The sequence below is a fragment of the Pagrus major genome, chromosome 8 (genome assembly GCF_040436345.1).
Source record: "Pagrus major chromosome 8, Pma_NU_1.0".
Lineage (NCBI taxonomy): Eukaryota > Metazoa > Chordata > Actinopteri > Spariformes > Sparidae > Pagrus > Pagrus major.
The window spans coordinates 31,869,913-31,889,938 of NC_133222.1; the positions used below are offsets into that span (position 1 = coordinate 31,869,913).

General features: G+C 41.3%; 3 protein-coding genes across 3 annotated transcripts in view; 2 read left to right on the forward strand and 1 right to left on the reverse strand.

Moving 5' to 3' along the window:
* LOC141001279 (DNA topoisomerase I, mitochondrial) overlaps window positions 1-9,922 on the forward strand; it is a 31,496-nt gene extending 21,574 nt beyond the window's left edge. The window contains exons 16-20 of the mRNA XM_073472301.1: window positions 6,145-6,259; window positions 6,822-6,949; window positions 7,148-7,248; window positions 8,078-8,227; window positions 9,542-9,922. Coding sequence (XP_073328402.1) covers window positions 6,145-6,259; window positions 6,822-6,949; window positions 7,148-7,248; window positions 8,078-8,227; window positions 9,542-9,644 — 597 coding nt within the window. The 3' untranslated portion in view covers window positions 9,645-9,922. The remainder of the gene's footprint in view (window positions 1-6,144; window positions 6,260-6,821; window positions 6,950-7,147; window positions 7,249-8,077; window positions 8,228-9,541) is intronic.
* Window positions 9,923-10,255: 333 nt separating this feature from the next.
* Window positions 10,256-12,919, reverse strand: hsbp1b (heat shock factor binding protein 1b). The gene is made up of 4 exons (XM_073472302.1): window positions 12,727-12,919; window positions 11,388-11,454; window positions 11,020-11,146; window positions 10,256-10,768 (listed from the first exon to the last, which is right to left on the reverse strand). Exons 1-3 carry the CDS (start codon window positions 12,769-12,771, stop codon window positions 11,025-11,027), a joined length of 234 nt encoding a protein of 77 aa, XP_073328403.1. The 5' UTR covers window positions 12,772-12,919; the 3' UTR covers window positions 10,256-10,768; window positions 11,020-11,024.
* Window positions 12,920-13,265: 346 nt separating this feature from the next.
* The window catches only part of LOC141000565 (solute carrier family 66 member 2), a 58,387-nt gene continuing 51,626 nt past the window's right edge, over window positions 13,266-20,026 (forward strand). The window contains exons 1-3 of the mRNA XM_073471299.1: window positions 13,266-13,358; window positions 16,935-17,190; window positions 17,743-17,876. Of these exons, the coding sequence (XP_073327400.1) occupies window positions 16,982-17,190; window positions 17,743-17,876 (343 nt within the window). The 5' untranslated portion in view covers window positions 13,266-13,358; window positions 16,935-16,981. The remainder of the gene's footprint in view (window positions 13,359-16,934; window positions 17,191-17,742; window positions 17,877-20,026) is intronic.

A 20,026-nucleotide genomic window follows, 5' to 3' on the forward strand; every position in this document is an offset into this window, starting at 1 on the left:
GTCTATTTTAGCCTATGCTCCAGGCTAACAGATTGTCCTTGTCGGGGATTAATATACAGAATCACTCAATGTAGAGGTTTCATGTAGTGGAAACCAGGCTACTGCAGGAGCAGCTCACAGCCTTGTGTGACCTTGGGTTAAGTGCTGTCATTGCTTAGAAATGCATCATCTTGTGGTACACTTTCGAAGAGTAGGGTTGTAGGTCTGAGCGTATGCAACAGATGAATGGTAATTAGAGGAAAGGGGTTTAATGAAACAGAGGAGAAAGAGATGCAGATAAGAAAGCACCAGGAAGGATTAAAAGCCAGCCCACGTGTTGGTGTATAAAGATTGACAGGCAGGAATAGGAAGATCCAGGACGGGATGTAGAGATGGAGCAATTGAAGAAAGGAGTGCGGTGCCTGTGCTCTCTGCCCTCTAGTGTGTCAGGAAATGTCAGAGTGTGTTGGAGGTGGAATGGTAATGGCTGCTGTGGGCAGACTGATTGACACACAGAAAGGCCAGGCCACTGAGAGGGCGGAGAGAGAAAGTGTGTGTGTGTGCGGGGGGTGATGCAGGCAATCGGCGGAGTGGTAGGAAGGTGACAGCTGGTCCAGGTGAGGGGAGGTTAGGAGGGAGAAGGTGGATGATGGCTGTAAAAAGGTAGGTAGGAGGTGGAAGGAGAGAGGGGTGCTTTTCATTACACTTGTGTGTCCAGCTTCCCTAACTTGTGAGGGAGGGTCGTGAGGATGGAAGAGCCAGAGTTGCAAAATGAAAAACCCTTGGTTCCATCGTGGTGGTCTTAAGTGATGTCAACGGTGTTACATATAATGTGCTGCACAGCTGTGTTCGTCATATACCCCTTTTCCACTGGTCAAAAATCCCACTTAAACCCGCTTAGATCAGGCTTTTGTGTGCAATGGGAATGTGTAAACTCTGCATTTACACCCGGGTCAGTTGACTGCAGTAGACCTTTTTATCGGCTCGGCTCGGCTTTGATCTAAACGCAAGACCTGGGTGAACCATGGACCTATTGACCTACGTCCCATTCATTTCTGTGAAAGCTGCTCAGTGGCGCATGAAGCCAAAATGACTCGACTGTCTTCTGCATAGCTTCTGCATTGTAGGGCCCATAGAGCATGCACACTACAGACTTCCACTGACTGAGCCTGCTAACTTCTGGTTTAGCGCCCGGCTAACCTGAATGGGGATACAATAATTTAATTGTGCTGCTCTTCTAGACTTTCGGAATGTTATTGGACCGAATGGCTCAAATTATGAGAGTGAAACGTGTCATTTTGCGGGGGTTGTGATGCTCAGAGTAATTTATCCAGCGTTTTACAGACGCTTCACAATGGGTCTATTGCTGTTTTCTGTTCTGTCACAACTGTTTCCGGCGCATTGGTGACGTTTAACATGACGTCTGTGACGTACAATGTTATGCTTCAGATAAAAATCACAGACAGGCTGCCTTGTCTGGGGGAAGTGGGAAGTGGAAGTAGCTGGTTTACCTGCGTAAAAAAAACCTGTATAGACTTTTGTGGAAAAGCTGTAATATAGGCCTATAAAAGTCTGAGATACACAAGAGGCTTGTATTCATTTAGATGTGTAATTTGTTTTACATAGCCGACTTTAATCTACATTAATATTCCTTTTTAAATCTTCTAATTTATGTATGGATTACTGTTATTTGTCGTAATTACTGTTGTTGTAATCACACCACATTACTGCTTAAGAATGTGTTAATTGTATTGTAAAATAATAAAAACAAACAAAACAAGAATTGCAGCTTTGTGTGATGCTGCAACACTTTGCAATTAAGTTCTCTTATATATTCTAGTGTAAGAAGTGTTAGATTTATCACATTATTTTATGATTGCGCACTTTATTGCATCTCATATAGCTCATCTCAAATGTTCCTGAAGGAGCTGACACATACTTGAAATGGAAAAGAGGAGAGGAGGAGAGTAAATCTAATGATTGATTCTTGATTTTATTTTATGAATAAATGTTAACAGCTGCTGTTGGTGCTGTAATTCCTGATCAACAGGTAGTTGTGATCTGCTGTATCGTAAAAGCAACCCGACTGTTTAATCTCCCGTTAGATCAGCTGACCAATCAGTAAAGACATCCAATCAAAAGGGCCATCCAGTAAAGAAATTTCCGCAGAGCATACAGCTGCGATTCTTCGCTCTAAGCTCCTCCAGAAGTCTCCCTTCGTTGCTATTCCTTGTCTCCTAGAGGTGGTTTTAAGGGTTGAAGGATCCTCCATGATGGCAGAGGGGGAATGATTTCCATGACACAATTGGAAATGTTGGGACTAAATGGAAAACAGAAACACATGAAGAAGGAAGGGAGATACATTGATGTGATTTATATTTAACTCATTAGAGCTGTGAATCTTCCCTGGCCATCCCAGTACATTAAAATGATAGAAGACAAAACAAATCTATCTGCAGTGCATTACACATATGCTGTAATCTACAAAAAACATCACAAACATGACTCTGCTGCATGCATCTCTTTCTGAGTAGGAAAGGCAAAGTTAACAGCGCTTCCTCAATTCATGGTTTGATTAGCTGGGCTTGCTGTATTCTTTATGGTTGGAGATGATAGCTTCAGGCGAAAACTGCTAATGTAGTTAGTAATTGTTGTGAGGCAGATTTTACACACAGCATGTGTCTTGTCTAGTTCATAAAATCAGACATGTGCCTCGAGATGTACGATTTCAAAATGCTGGGTGCTTTTCTTGATCACTCGCTGCTGATCTCTCTCAGTTTCTGTGATACCTAACATAAGCAACATTAGTCTTAATATTCGCCACAATTCAATGCAAGAGAGCGGCATTGGAATTTAACTTTACAACTTCATAGTCCATGCAAGGCCAGAAAATCAACAAACCGCATAGTCTGCAAACTCCTCTGTTTGTGTTCCTTCACTGCGTCAATGCAGAGTTTTCTACGTCTGCATCACGATGCATCTCATAATCAAGAAATTTCCACACAGGTACCACTCGTATGCTCTACTTGTATTTAATTATCAGCCTGTCTGATGTGCAGAGATGCACTACCTTGACTGGTGAGCATGGTGTTAACTGTTTGGTTTATATGACAGACTCCTTGCTTAGGGTGGCAAACTTTGTTTGAAATGAATATTTTCAGAACTTTGTCCTGCAGGCTCTGTTAGGGCATCAGTTTGCTCTAAAGAAACTAGTTTGTAGCTGTTCAGAACTGGCCACACTACACTACAAGGCTGGGTAAAGCCTGCTGTCACACTGCTGTATGGTAACTTTATTTACACACGGCACTGATGCTTCAGAGGTTAACATTTTTTGCCATATGGGTCAGAGTTATAGTATGAGTATACAACCTGTTACAGCTCTTTAAAAAACCCATAAGGCATGCTGTTTTTCACTTAAACTGCCATATGGATGTTCAGCAGTGTGCAATGTGGTATCTACATGTAATATATATCTGTGAAGTGATTATTTTATTTGTTGTCTAGAAAGTTTGGGAATTTTTGTTGGGCTGATGAGGGGACATTTGTTTTAATGGTATGACAGATTACAGCTGCCATGTCGAATAGTCACGTGGCATTGATTCATTCACAAACAAGGACACAAACCCTCACCTCACACAAACGAGCAGGTCTGTCTGACACGTACAGTGCAAAGCTGTATCACGCAGGTGCTACTGCAGTAATTTAATTCATGCATCAAAGAGAAGGAGGAGGCACGGAAATTGTACTAGCTGAGATAATGGTGCACACTCCCTCTCATCAAAGACATTAATTGTGTGGAGGTCAGTTGTTCACACAAAAAGACTGTTTTCAAATAGCAGGCAAATCAGATTTGTTTCTTCAGTCAGACCTGAAAGATGGAGTGTCTGCACTGTTATTTATAAGTGATCAGAGTAAGTAACTCTGTACGCTGGTGACTCGGCTTTCCAACACAGAAGATTGATCAATCCTCTCGTCCTCCAAACAATCACTTTGTCCTCAAGTCGCAGAGACAGTTTATGACTCCATAGACTGTTGTTCTGTGTGTAGTCCTCCATACCGCTGCTGAATTGTTGCATGAAGTTGGCTCAATTGTTGCTTTCAGAAAGTTTAGGGTCTTTCAGCAGCTTCACATATTTTTGACATTATGCGGATGGGGTCGAGTTAAAAGAGGGATTTCAATCAAGTCTCTAAAATCTGATAAGATCACTCTAAAGTGGCAATTTTATATAACCTAGATGAGACTCAATGTGAATAGTTTTATGATTTACAGGATGAAGAAAGAGACTGATTTATTTATGTATTTTGCAATTCAACAAGATTACTAAACAAGTAACATGTAGGCAAAATTAGATCTTGGAAATGTTTTTGTTGTGTCTCTTTTTAAATTAATTGTGTCTTTTAGGCTCATTTAAGTGTAACATCCCGAGTTATAGTCAGCAGAGGACTTTGTGGGCTCTCACTCCTTTCTGTCTCGCTCTGTCCTGTTTCTGACCAACTTCACAAAATGCCAAACACAGAAATGCAGTTATATTGATTTTGCAGAAATATGTAATGCACACTGGAGCTCATAAATGCAAATATACAGTATGTTAGCATTCAGTGTTGCAGACATTAGTTATAATAATTATAATAATATAATATAATATAATTATAATTATAATGAATGACATTGCAGAGAGGGAGGAAGAGGTGCTACTATATATTGGATTCAAAATGCTCAGCTGGGCCAGGCGCGCGTGCGTGCACTCGTGTACACACACACACACACACACACACACACACAAAACATGCTGAAGTGTGAGTGGCTGATCTGAGCTGGAAAAGCAGCCGTTTGTCAGGCTTGTCTGGAAGCCTCCTCTCCAGAGTCCACATCATTAGAGCTACAGTATACACACTGTCTGCAGTTTCAGGTTAATTGTAACCTCACTGGGATTTCATAGTCAAATATATAAAATTACTACCTGCAACGTACTATATTCCCTATGAGCTGCTTTTATATTTTCCTTTCACTCAATTGTATCCATTCCACCATCAACGAGAAGGTAACTCAAGCAGAGAACACACATTGGACCCTGCCAAGAATGAAAAACAGGTCATCATTTAGCAAGTTAAGAACTGTAACAGTCAGTATTTGTCCCCCAGGCATTATTTGCCATCACCACCAACGGTCCAATATTGCATTACTGAGAAAGTCCAGTATAAACCGCGCTGTATTCTAGGTAGGAAATTACAACCGCTGTAATAGCAAGTTGTTATAATGCCAAACACACAGATTTGTGCACACACAATAACATCATGCCAAGAGGGGTGTGAGAGCTACACTACCTGCTCCTCAGACACCTCCATTAGCATTGCAAGGACAGAGTTGGGTAGCTCATTAGCAAGGCAAGCACGACAGCAACTGTGTGTGCATGTGGATGTGTGTACCTGCATGCACATGTATATAGACATGCTAACCCTCCCTCATCCTGTTTCTAATAAGCTCCTGCAGTGTGAGACACACACATATCTGTACAAGTCGGTGGCCCCAGACAGGGTTCTGACCCCGCTCTGATTAATCCAACCACATAATTATTGTAATCTTCATCAGAATCGTCCCAATTAGTCCTTCTTTGGCTGTGAGCTCACCAGCGAACTTCTATGGACGTTTTTGTGCTTCACCTCCCTGTGTTTAGAAACCCATGTGTTATCTGCCTCTCAAGTCCACATGTTTGCACCTCATATCAGTGTGTGTGCAGTGAGTGTGCTGTTTGTTTTGCTTTCACAGCAGTGGTGTGTGCCCATACACTCTGTTTTGTTCCTGTGCTGTTGTGGTGCAGTTGCAGCAGCCATTTGACAGGAACTAATGGATATCTAAGCACTGGCTTTGACAGCTCTAACTTGTTATAATACCTGCAGAAATGTCAGAGGGGGAATTGTACGGTGATCTTTTTTAATCTCCTTGTTCTAATGGATGATGATGATAATGAAGGCAGAGCTGGTAGTTTGTGTTTTATTTGTTATGGTATATTACAGTCTCTGAGGACACGGCGGTGGTACAATGCCACAGTGCCACCTAGTGGCAGAGTTGGTGTAATGGCTTTGAGATGACGATGGATTTGTTGATGTGACTGTTGCTCTCTGACTGTTCCTCTTTGTCCCTCGCCTTCCCATTTCTTATTGCAGACAAACATGCTGAACAAGCACCTGAGTTCTCTCATGCCAGGTCTGACTGCGAAGGTCTTCAGGACATACAACGCCTCCATCACTTTACAACAGCAGCTCAAAGAGCTCACAAACAGTAAGTCTCACACACCCGCTGTGCTACAAAGCAGTCTGACATGACATGAACAGCATTTTAGAGCGCTGGCTCACACTCCTCAGCTGCTGTACCAGTGGCTTTAATACTGTAGCCTTTTATCAGTCTGGCCCTTATCGTGGCCTTATTACCTGGCTGCGTGTGTCCTGCAGTCCGACGATAAGACTTCTATTTTATTTTTAGCTTGCTTGATTAAAGATACCCTGACATCAGCCAGCTTTTCCAGCCATGGCAGGTGTACATTATCACTTTACCCAGTGCTGCTTCGCTCTTATCAGGGTCCTATTGGCTGCTGCCTCGGCCACAGTTTCCATTCAGAGATAGAAGTGTCACACTCTGTTCTCATTTGTGGATTGCCAACTGAGAGCCAATCTGCTGGTTGTCATGTGGCCATAGTGTGTGTGTTGAAACTGTGTGTGAATGACATGAGGGACACAAGCATGATTTTATCTTTTAAATGTCTATGCATAAGTCTGGTCACATATGTGTTCTCAGCAGGATTTTCCTGCTTAAATACAAATGACTGTTGTGTCACCCCCTCAAGAGGCAGACAGTGTGGCAGAGAAACTGCTGTCCTACAACAGGGCTAACAGAGCAGTCGCTATTCTGTGTAACCACCAGCGGGCGCCGCCAAAGACTTTTGATCAGTCTATGGCTAACCTTCAGGCCAAGGTAAGAGCACCTCAACGCCTCGTCATTTCTCACATTAACATTTCCCTCAGAATGCATTAGCAGGGATGATAATGTTGTGTCACTAGGCTTTATTAAAGAGACCATGCATGTAATCCTTCCGGCCCTTGCAATGGCATTTTGAAGCCAACAGTAATCCATATATAAAAAAATGCCCATGTCCTTATGTGCCCAACCCAGATTGATGCTCGAAAGGAACAGCTGGCGCTAGCAAAGACGGAGCTGAAACAGGCCAAGAAGGAGGCCAAGACCAAAGGCAGCTCTGACCCCAAGCTACAGACGTAAGTCTTAAAATAAAATATAAAAGGCAAGCTGTGGATATTAAAGCAAATAACAATGAGTGACAAAAATCTTAAAATACAAGCACCTCTTCAGTGGAGACTAAATCACAAGGTGCACTGCACACACGAGTACCAATAGAAAGGTACCCCACAGGTTCAAGTGCCTCTAAACAATCGAGATAATTGCTTCACTGTGAATAATGAGCCACGGGTCGATGCTATAGGAAGTGTAAGATCTTGAACTTGAAATTATGTTAGCCGTAGTGGTGGTGGCCCTGCTGTTAACTCACTCAAATGAACTTCCCTGCAGTTAAACTTTTGTTTTTGTGCCTGGAGCCATAAAGCAAATACGAACACTGTTAGTGCAGTGCAGTATGACGTCCACAATGGACTTTTGCTTTTGTGTGTGCATTGCTTTGTATTCATGATTCACTGGATATTTAGATGTCGGGAGAACATTATGGAGTGTTTAGGGATGTCAGCTGAGAGCTTTCAATGAAAAATGTCAGCCATTTGTGGAATTCGAGCCAGGAAACAAAATCCAACAGTGGTATATGGAGCTGTATACCCATCTCTTTCCCTGAGCCCTGAGATTGTTTAACTGTTTTAAAAAATGTTTTAGATGCATTGGTTTTCTGCAGTTGGGACTTTTTGCACAGCTTCTTATTTATACCAATCATCTTTTGTATAATGCTGAATACTGAGGGAAACACACTTCTTTTTGCCTGCCCTGACTGTGGAAAGAATACACATTGAACTGTTCCTGCCTTATATCTACCAGAGGTGTCTCGACTCTATTTCACCTGCCTTTGTGTCTATTTTATGTCAGGCTGGTGGAGCGGAAGAAGGCAGCAGTGAAGCGTTGTGAGGAGCAGCTGCTAAAGATGGAGGTACAGGCGACTGACAGAGAAGAAAACAAACAGATTGCACTGGGTACCTCCAAGCTCAACTACTTGGACCCACGCATTAGCGTGGCTTGGTGAGTGAATATGGACACTCTTGTTGCCATGGTAAAAAAACACTTGTTCACAGGCAGGCAGTTGCATGAATTAAGGCAGACACTAAGAGCGAGCACACAGACAAACTTGGGTTTTTAAATAGAACTACCTGGAGCATCTCCACCTGTATCACAAAGCAAGATTACTGGGTCAGCCTACTAATTTTGGGCTTAATTTGAAGCTGGTTTGACTTCTGGTTTAGTGTAAATCATAATAGTAACCTGCTGAGCTCAGTGAATCTAATCAGAAACCCATCTACCGAATAACCAGTGTTTCTGGAAAAACATCCGAAAAGTGCGATTACATTGACAGTATAATAACGTTAAAGTTAAAAGTTAAAGCAGTCAGTTTACAGACCATTAGACTCATTTTGCGTTCTATGACTTTAATCAGAGATATAAGGAATGTCTGTAGTATAACAATTTGTCTACTCTGTCTTTAAAACAGTTTATTCCAAACAGCAGGAGGTTAGCTGACATTAATTGTCAGTAATGCAGAACACAAGGTGACTTTGGATAAAACATGTCTGCTGTAGCAAAGCGGAGATTCCAGTAAAATCTACAAAAGAATTTATAATGTGGACATCTAGCTATTCTTTACTTAAGACTGTTATTTATGCTGTCAGTGTTTTCCTCTCTTGCCTCAAAGCAAAATTAGTGTATTTTAGCTCCGAGGTTCTGTATTGCTTGTACTGATTCATGACAGTAGTTTGTTCATCTTCAAATGAAAAACTGAACGTAAAAAGTCCTTTGAATAATTTTCTCACTCATGCATAGGCCATTAAATGTATTTGGTTTATTTCTATTGCTTGTATTCTAGCAGTGTGTTTACATCCTCTATCTGGATACCTCCATGCTGGTTCTTAAAGGACCAGTGTGTACATTTTAGTGACATCTAGTAGTAAGTTTGCAGATTGTAACCAACTGAATACCCATCCCTTCACCCCTTCCTTTCCAAGTGTGTAGGAAAACCTATGATGACTTTCAGGTAACGTACAAATTTGACAGGCCCTCTGTAGAGCCAAGTGTTAGGTTTGTCCTTTCTCAGCTACTGTAGAAGCAGGCAGATTTCATTGAAGAGGACCTGCTACCTCTGCAGATATGAAAGGCTCATTTTACACTAATGAAAATGTAATTATAAATATTATTTTCCATTTCTGCCAATAGATCACTCTAAATCCTACATACTGGACCCAAATGAGAGAAGATTTTGAGCTAATAGGAGATTAACTGATTGGCTTAAATGATTATTTATTTTGCAGCGTATGCCTTACAATCTTTTCCTCGTGTGTTCAGGTGTAAGAACATGGAGGTACTCGTAGACAAAATCTACAACAAGAGCCAAAGGGACAAGTTTGCCTGGGCCATCGACATGACAGAGGAAGACTTTGAGTTCTAACCCCAGTCTCATAAGCTCATACAAAGATGCAATTAAGGAACCATTCACTTTATAATACATACAGTACTTTAATATTGCACTTAGAATATATTCGTAGACTACAGATGTACTTGTGATTGATAGACTGATAGATTGTGACACGTTTTGTTTACTGCTGTTCTTTTGTATTTGATGATTTTGGCACTTTATTATGAAGATGGCTGTTGGTTGTTTTGTTTGTAAATCTTGTTTGCATTAATTTGAATAAAGGTTCCCACTCTGCAGTGAAGTGACAAAGATTTTGAGTGGACATTGTTGCAAAAACCTCAAATTCCATACACACTCAATGTCAGTTAAAAGTACTTATTGACCATTATAGAAGATAAATCCCTAATTTCACAGCTTATTTGACCTGCAAGTGTAATACTAAATGTAATTTAAAAACATATAACCAATACAGACCAAAAAACATGCAACATTGAGATGTTCTAGATAATTTGCATAATAAAATACAACTCTGGCTTGAAAGAATAAATACAGAAAAACTCTGAGCACCTCAGAGTTGATTATATCTTTAGAAATTCATTCAGCACCTTGCCTAATATTGATTATGTAACATATGACAAACAGCATAGTATTAAATAGCTTTAATAGAAGAAAATCAGAATTGGAATGCATCCCACAGCTTGGTACTAACACTGCTGTTTATAAAACAGTGCAGGCTTCAGATGTTCACTGTGTCCCATGTTGGGTGGGATGGAGGTTGTACTGGCCTGTTAGCCTGCTGGGTTGTACTTCTCGGCAAAGGCTAGGGGAAAACTGTCCCCATCAGCCATCACCTCACAGGATTTAATTGATTATTATGATACATGATGGCACCGCTGGCTCGGCACACAAAATCCATTAAGTTGCATTCCTGCACGTGAGCATTTTAGGTTCTGAAGGGCACATCACACTATTCTAGCTTACAAATAACGTTCAACTTTTCAAGTCATTACACAACTGTAACCGTTTATCACAATATTCAATATATAAAAAAGCATTTCACACTACGACACACCAAATCAATAGAAGTCATTTTTCAGAATGGAAAAGTCTGCTGCTCCTGGCTGTGGGACCGACTCCACGCCGTGTTACTTAGGAACCTGCAGGAGAGATGGAACAAATGGTCCATGATGTAGTAAACATAAATGAATTTATTTTCAAACAAATAAGCATGTATTTTGACACATTTATACAATCTAATTATTAATTGAGATGGACTACATACTTTTGGAGATATTGAAAGACTAAATTCTTAAATTGGCAAAAGACATTAATAATCCAATCTTATGATATTAGTGTAAAAATATATTAGGGTACACTGGTGTATACTGGTCTACCACTTCCTTCATACCTTCATTATGAGCCTTGACCCTCTTTAGCTTTTTCCGGTGCTGCCTCAATCTCTTCAACACCAGCCTGGGTCATTAGATCGGCGATGTTCTTCTCCAGGTCATCAATTCGCGTGCTCATCTCGTCAAGTGGAGCACCAGTTAAGGAACATAATTAACATAATGAACTCACAAAGTTAATCTCAAATGTGCAAAATAATCTCCTTGTCCGTCCGTACTTCTATTATATAAGGAAACTAGAGGATGTGAAAGAGAGAAGGATGCAAGAAATCACCACTGAGACGCCAATCTATTATATTAAAACTAGATTAAAATTCTGCACCTTAGTGCATTCAATCAATGAACAAGTGGCGAACGATAGTAAGGATATTCCTGCCGATGATCTGGTCTGACATGGTCTGGAACTTGTCCTGCATCTGTTGCAGCAGAGTCTGGACCTGTGGAACAAAAAGCACAAACACTGTTAGTTACATCAGTGCAGCCACAAATAAATGAATCCTCTGATCAAAGTTGTTTCACTGTAGATGGCAGCCATTAATCAAATTTTTACCAATTTAACTTGTGGATGACATACTGCAGAACACTGAGAAGACTTTATGACTAAAAATATCTCTGCCACTTAAAAACATCTGCTCTCCAACTCTATTGCAGCGTGCTTGTGGTCTATGATAACAGAAGGATCTAGTTTCCTTGACAACTATGTAAAAGCTCAGTAGGCATGGGAGATGATTCTTTGAGATGATTCACTATGGAAAGCACAATGCACTATAAATTCTTACTATTCTGCACCATTATTTTCTCCCTTAATTCATGATCATAAATGACAAAGTAAAGCAGCACATCCTGACATTTCAAGAAGATTAAACCAGCTAATGTTTTCTTCAAGTTTTTCTTTAAAAATGAATGAATGACTGAATGAATTAATCAAAATAGTTGGCAATTAATTTTCTTCCTCAGATGTGAAATACTCATGGTTAGGAGGCACCTTCATCTCAAAAGTCAGGATGATACAATTAAAGTTCATTAAAACTAGAAATAGAAACACATCTCAGTGGGCATCCTTGAGAGGAAAAGGTTAGGCTGGACTTAAAGAAACCTTTACTCCACAATCCATGTGAATAAAAAAAATGTATAGAATGAATGAAGAGTGTAAGAAAAACAAGCAAGCAAAAACTAACTTGATAAATAAATAAATACAACTAGCAGGGGGGTTGTTAGAGGTTTGTGGGGGCAGCTACACTGCTCATCTCAGAAACATGACCTCAGCTGAATGTAAAATACCATTTACACCATGAAGCTGCACTTCATGCGATGTGGTGTAAACTGACAATGGAAACAACGATCAGCTACCATTACAACAAGCGTCACAACGTACATAAATATCGTTAGACAGCAGCATAACTTCTGTTTGTGTAATGCACTGCGGGTTACTCGGTTGTGATTTGGTGATGTCATTTACAGGACACACTGACCATTAGTTACATAACGTGATGGAGCTAAACAGAAGTCAGGACGTCCTGGCTTCAGTAAACCGGTTGAACACATGTGAACGTTTTTATTATACAAAAAAAAATTAAAAAGCATGAAATGCTACTGATGCGCTATACTTTTGCTAACCGTTGCTTGCTAGCTTAGCCTGGTTAGCACAACCGCCTCTGCTAGCTAGGCTAGCAGCTAACCCTAGCTTTGCCGTCTCGATCACGACTCACCACATTGGTAAGGTCCTGCACCGACTTGGGGTCCGTCTCAGCCATGTTAGCGCTGTGAATGATTATCAGTGCCCGAGCAGTGCTAAAATTCAGAGAGCTCTCTGTCGATTATGTTTGCTATCAGGTTCCTAACTGTTCGAAACAGATAGCAGTCACTCGCAACAGCCCACCGCACAGTCAGCTGTTCCACAACAAAGGAAGTCTCGCGAGAGCTGCGTGGCGGTGCTGAGAAAAGTGGAACATTGAGTTTTGAATGAGCAGCAGCATGTACAGTGTTTATTGTTCTTTACGTCTTTATGTCAGGAAGAGCCGTTCATTCAGAGCAGGTTTATATCAGGCTGCACCCCACTGAGTCTCTACAGGACCTGCGTGTTTATTGCTGGAGTGTGTTGAGGGTGATAACACTGCGCTGTGTGTGTGTGTGTGTGTGTGTGTGTGTGTGTGTGTGTGTGTATGTGTGTGCGCGCGCGTGTAGCCGCGGTGTGCCTGGATGCGCGTGCACTCTTCTCCTCCTCTCTTTAAAGTTGACATTTGTAAGTTGCAGCAGAGGGAAACTTCTGTGTTTCTACGCCGAAACACAGTTGTGCGTGTGCGGGTCGGTGTTTGGAGAAGGTGAAGGAAAGTGGAGGAAGGTGAGTGAAGTTGGAACTTGTCCATAGTTTGCACACACATAGTTCAGTCTTAACTTCTGCCGCTAACACAGGCATAAAATGTGTATCAGCGTCGATACATGAGCAGACCGGCGGTCATCGTGCGTTTTGTGAGCGGGCATTTTAAAGCTGATTTACTCTTTTAGGACTAAGACGCACACTTCCTCGGTATATGTCTGTACTGGCTTCTGGTGAACTGTTTAAAGTGGTGAATTCGACATTACACACGCTAAACCCACTCTGAACACTAATATTAATGTATAACAGTGTAACCACACGGTGTAATAGCTGCTTCATTGCGACATGTAGGCTAGGCTACTGTGCTGAACTGTAGCTGCCAGTAGCCCAAAAATGATGTGTGTATGTTGAGGCATGTTAGTGACCCAGCCCCAGGAAGCTATGCTTTGCTTACATAACAGAGCCTGTTCTGTTACTAGAGGTGTCCCAGGACATCAACATAGACTACTGTGGTGTGGTAGTTTAATCAGCAATGTTGTACAAAGTAACCAAAAGTCATACTTCAGAGATTATATTACATTAGCAAAAGTGAAAGTCACCCATACACATACAACTTGAAGGGGAAGTCTGAACGTATCTGATATTGAAGGTGCACAATGTAGTTTTGAGGAAGATTATTGATTACTGTTATTGATTTTCATGACTGAACAAACTGAATAAAACTGTCATCAAAGTACAAAACAATTTCATACTGTTTCTTTGTTTATGTTTGCTGGACCCTTCCAAGGTACTATGTTTTAACATCAAACAATGTTCTGGGGACGTTATTCCCCTCCAGGACAGCTTGTTTATATGTATATATATTCAAGAAATATTTCTGGATTTGTATTTTTACCTTATCAATATTGTATATATTTGAGTTTTTTTTTCTGAAACTACATCGTGCTCTTTTAAATGAACCTAATTATCAAAAAGTAAAAGAAAATAATACATGCCGATCATCAGATTCCAATAGTCAGCAGTTTTCACATAGTTGAAATCAGTGTTGTTTTACATTTTAATTAGACTGCCAATAAAATCAGTTAATCTAAAAAAATGTTGTTTTGGCTCTGATGAGGCCTGCACTCTGCAAATTAACTAGTATCTAAAGTTTTGAATGAATGTAGTGGAGTAAAAAGTACAATAATTGCCTCCAGAAGATAGTGGAGTGGAAGTATAAAATAGCAGCAAATGGAAATACTCAAGTAAAGTACAAGTACCTCTACATTTTAGGTAAGTATAGTTTTTGAGTAAATGTGCTTAGTTTGTATTCCATCACTGTCCTCACACCACCAGGCTGAAGGAAATAGCTGGAGACAGTTATTATAGATTGTTAAAGCCCAGAGTAATGTTTAACCGCAGAAAACCCGTAAAAAGACATTTATGGATTGTGATCAAGGGTTGCAGTGCAGTTTGGCATTCACTTTGCATTGTTAATAATTCAAACTTTTTGAAAATGCTCCACAGAAATGACAGGGAGACATAAACTGAGGTGTAGATAACTTGAGAATTGGCTTTTGCTCTGCCAGATCTATCTGCCTGGCTCCATTTCTCACAGCAGCGAGGTCTTGACTGGGATACTGCAGTCCTTATGTCCTTACTTACAGCTGAGTTGTGTGAAATAACAGATGCCTAATGAGTAATCAGATCCCGTTCATCTTCTGGATGACTCTCGGTGCCCCGAGTGCAGCTGCATCTGTTGTGTTGAAATAGCCTATTATAAGCAATCATACCATCAGTGTGATAAAAAGTTACTACCAGAGAACCTGTTGGTGATTTTTTACTTAAGTACTTCTTAGTGTGTTGACCGGCTCTCTAAGCTATACTGAGTGACTTGTCAGCTGACACTGACTGCCAAATATGTGTGGGAGCATACTGCAGGATTTTGTATTTATGCTGGCCCTCTGTTTATTCTGCAAAGTGACACTATTATTATTACACAGCCACAAGAAGAACCATTCAATCACACAAGAATGGCACCACACCAATTTTCTGTACTTTTCAGTATTTGCAACATGCTGGCTCTTACATCAAACATGTCCACATGTCCACATGCCACTTCCTTTTCAGAGGAGTTGTTTATAAAAAAAACATCTGAAATGTAATGAACCAATCTTTTTGCTCTGTAGTGATCTCCAGAGAAAGAATGATTTCCTAACATTGTTCCTTTAGAAATTGATGTTTTCACCCCCTCAAGAATAACTGCTAACACCTCTATTTCAAGGATAATAGAACTCTAGCACCTGAGCCTTCGGTACTGCAGACATGACAGTGATCATTACTAACTAAAATTATGGGATTATTCAAACCTTGTATAACAAAATAACTACCCTACTTACTCTACACCTGTTGACCCTGCACAATTTATGGACCAGCAATGTGACTGACTGCAATAAAGAGGTTTTAAATCATCATTTTTTTCAGCTGGTGAGTTCTTCCAGATTGGTGGCAGAAAGAGAAGTGGAGCTGTTTAGTAAAGTGTATTTGTGTAATATTTATAAAGGTGGTCATCAAGTCAGTGGAGAACTTTAGTTTAGAGTAGCACATATGGTATGCATGTGTGTTCAACCGTTGCACTAGTTGTATTGACGTAACCCTTATCTTCAGGTGCGACCACCTCTGCCCTTTACAGCATGTGTCTGAGTGTGTATGTGCAAATACCACTTGCACTGCATGTGCACACTTCACACTGCAGGATTTAAGCCCATATTGTCCGGAAGAGTCGGGCAGCCAGAAACGAGCTATAGCCACAACAATGGCTTATAGTTTCAGAATTCATACACACAAGATTTTCAGTATTTGTCGACCACGTCGTCCTTACTGAACCACAAAACAAGCAGGCAGTTAAACATTTCATTCAAAAAATAATCCTTGCTGCTCATGCATCCTAATCCACCCTCTCACCCAGACTCTTTTTCTTTTTCTTTTTTTCTCGCTGCAAATCAGCGCACTAACAACTTGGACTGCATCATTCCTGTTCTCACATATCATGTGTGTGATCTTGTAGTACGTGTTGATGGTCAGTCACACAGTGTGCAAACCACAACCACTGCTAAACTCCTGGTTACAAGACAGGAAGTTGTGTACTGTGAACAGTACAGCAAGCTGACGTCTTTGAAAGTTGTGTAGTGTTGCCAAGGCTCAATCAGTCATTAAGTGAAATTCTATTTTCTGACTGTTTTGCCAAGGAATAGTAACCATAACAAAATGTAGGAAGAGGAAATACAGAAATACAAGATGCTTTAAGAATATATAAATTCTATTTTCTCTAAAAGATATTAAGTCAAAGTTTGCTTACTTTTAGCCATTTGGGTAGGAGAATAGTCTTTCTTTAATTAGATTTGCAGTCAACAGTCACAGGTTTTTGAAACAAACTTGTCCATTCATAACTGAGGCATTTGCATGCAACCAGCTTCATAAGTTTTACTGCTGTTGGCCTCTTTGGGGAATGTTAATTTCAGGCTGTTATTGACCTTAAGTTACCTCACAACATCCATCACTGATAACTCTGCTGAACTCCCGTTATTTTGACCCGTGATCTTTCACTTTGCTGCCTCCCAGGTGCAACGTCTAGACCCCCTGGACACCCCTGAGCGTCATACAGTGTGATGGATGCAGAGGTGGTTCTGCAGGAGGAGGACATGGAGGGCTCATGGACGTTGCTGTCCTGGCTGGCATCCTGCGTCATGGTGTTCGGGGGAGCCCTGCCCTATGTGCCACAGTACCAGGAGATCCAGAGGAGCAGCAACAGCGACGGCTTCTCCACCAGAGTGTGTCTGGTGCTGCTCATAGCCAACATCCTGCGCATCTTCTTCTGGTGAGGAAGACAGGGAGACACATGTGTTTTAACATGATAATGAGTTTCTGTCTGTCTTTTGGATTTTATTCCATCTGCTTTCTTCCGTTTTTCTTTTTTTTCCCTTTGGGAGGCACAGGCCATCTATGAGGTCACTCTTAAGATCAGTCATGATGTCAGAAAATTAATGGAAAAGGAAGAGAACACAGAGATTGATTATATTATCTGAGCCATATGGTGTACACTTTGAGGCTTCTTCTCAAATCGTTTTACACATCAGGGAGCACAGGTCACTGTTCCGTATGAAGGGACGGAAAAGAGAATTTAATAGATCCGTTATAGAATATTGCATTATTCATGAGGTCTTTCTGTGCTGTTTATAGCCTATATGACATGTCCCGTAATGAAACCCATAGAATCGAATAGAGTAGTGTGATGTGCTGCACGTGGTTTTTAGTTGTTTTTATTATTAATACTTTAATTGCAAATGCCGTATGAATTTGTTGTCTACACTGTATTTTTACATTGTATTCTATTGTTTCTCAGATTGGTTTTCTGTTTGTGTCCATGCAGGATAGGCAAACAGTTTGAGCTCACCCTGCTGCTCCAGAGTGTTGTGATGATCATCACCATGTTTGGCATGCTCCACCTCTGCTGCATGGTCCAAAACACCAACCGAGTGAGCACCAAGCAACACCGCCTTGCAGGTAACCAGTATGCCAAAAATGTCAGCATAATTATTGTCACGCATGTACAGTAATTTCAAAATCATGTCAGGGTAGTGAACCACACATCCAGCAGCCCACCTCTCTGTGTCAGCAGTTTAGATGCCAGGTGCCTCAACTCCTACTTCCTGCCAAAAGAGGGGGCCATTGGAAAAGCTTAGATGGCAAGGCTGCTGTTTCCAAAATGCCTTTCTCTGACAGCCACTTACAGTATTTACCACTAATCTGATATTTACTGAACAGGAGTCTTAAGGCTGCTTGTGTCTAGACATTAAAACACATGCTGCCTTACAGCCTGAAGGGTAATGAAAATAATGAAAATATTGATGTCACTTTTATTAAGGTGTGTCAGAAAGTGCAAGGCAAAGCACAATTGTCCTATGGATGTATTAGTTGCTGTACTATAACACATAAGCTTAGTCTATTTTGGGCCTGACTGTGTGTGTGTGTGTGTGTTTGTGTGTCAGTGTGTGTGTGTGTGAGTGGATGTGTGTGTGTGTGAGTGGATGTGTGTAAGGAGGAAGTGGATAAGAGTGGGACAGAGAGGGAGAATTGGAGAGGGGATATGGAGGGCTAAGATTAAGCTAAACAATATCCGCATCCACTGTCATTGTGTGCATGTGTGTGCGTGTGTGTGTGCAGTGGGAGCGAGTCCATCCAAGATTATTTTCAGGGTCACTCTTTATAGGGTGCTGTCTTTTATGGGTAATTGTATTTTTTGTCACAGACGCTCGAGTTGATTGCTTTTGCAAATGGGCTGACAGAATCAATCTGAGTACGATCTTTATTAGAAAACAGCCCGTGGACTGAAACTGAATGATGAAATACTCCGATCATGCAGAGCAGAGTGCGTTATTAAAGATACACTGTAGATTATGGTAAGTGTTTGACTTGTGAGGAGGGAAATATTTCTGTGTGTGTCTTTTGGTGTCACTGTCAGTGACACTTCTGTTAAAGTGACTGAGAAAGTAGAGATTGAATGTGTTTGGACATGAGAGTAATGATCATCTTTATCATAGGCATCTGTGTCTCTCTTGTCTCAGCAAAGAGCCGGTGTATTACTCATCATGAGGCCCACGCTTAAAGTTTTTCATAGCGAACATAATTATTTATGATGTCTGGTGGTGGACTGAAGTTTTCTCTGAGGATGGATGAGTTTCTATCTGTGCTCAGTATTTCTACACATGTTGCACATACATTAGAAAGTACGTCTGCCTGCAGGCGAGTGATGCAGCTCGGAATCAAATCCTCTCACGTTGAGTTTGTCCCTCGTGACCCCAGCTACTAGAACGCAGCTTGATCACAGTCTTACATCAAGCCCCCTCTCCTCTATGGAGGGTGGGCCTCAGGTCCGGTTTCACAGAGTGCGGGTACGGTGGGGGATGGTCGGGTCAGGACAAGAATAGATCAGACGAGCCTTTGGTCCCTCCATCGCTAAGTCCTTCCAGCAGATCAGGGTCATCTCTATGCAAAGTAGTTCCTTCTCCCCAAGATGCATGTTGGCGTCATTTCCAACCATCTTTAAAGGTCTTTCATGCTGAGCTCTTTTTCCTGACATTTCTCTGCTACCCACCCAGCTGCACTTTATCTTTCCATTCTTCCACCTCCCTTCTTTTTTTCCCACCTTCCTCCACTGTTCTTCTTCTGTCCACTCTCTTCTTCCTGTCCTTCTGTTGCTGTCTCATCCGCTCCCACCTCTCCTCCTCCTCCTCCTCCTCTTCCTTCCTCTAAGTTCTCCTGTCACTCGGGACATCTGAGACTGAAGTCAGTGTGTGCCATACCAGAGGCATCCTATGATCCCGCTGCCTGCCTGCCAACACCTGTTCCCTGCTCTCTGACCTCATGTTCTAGCTCCTAAAGACACACACAGACACACGCACGCACACACACACACACACACACGCACACACACACACACACACACGCATAGGAAAAACAAAAACTAAAAGATAAAGTGACGTGGAGAATTTCTTGTCACATGTCTGATTCCTGTACCTGTTATATTCCATTGTTGCTGCTTGTGCTGATTTCCAGCCTCCACCTGTTCCTGTTTATATTTTTTATTCTTGTGCTCTGTACATCACTTAGGGCTGTTCATTGTGCTGCAAGCTTGCACGCTGCTTTGATTCAAG

Excerpts from the sequence above, each read along its gene's own strand:
- hsbp1b (XM_073472302.1), bottom strand. The coding sequence starts at position 12,771 with ATGGCTGAGACGGACCCCAAGTCGGTGCAGGACCTTACCAATGTG. Across the intron at positions 11,455-12,726 it reads TGCAGGACCTTACCAATGTG|GTCCAGACTCTGCTGCAACA; the intron begins GTGAGTCGTGAT and ends TTTGTTCCACAG. Across the intron at positions 11,147-11,387 it reads AGACCAGATCATCGGCAGGA|TTGACGAGATGAGCACGCGA; the intron begins ATATCCTTACTA and ends CTGGTGCTCCAC.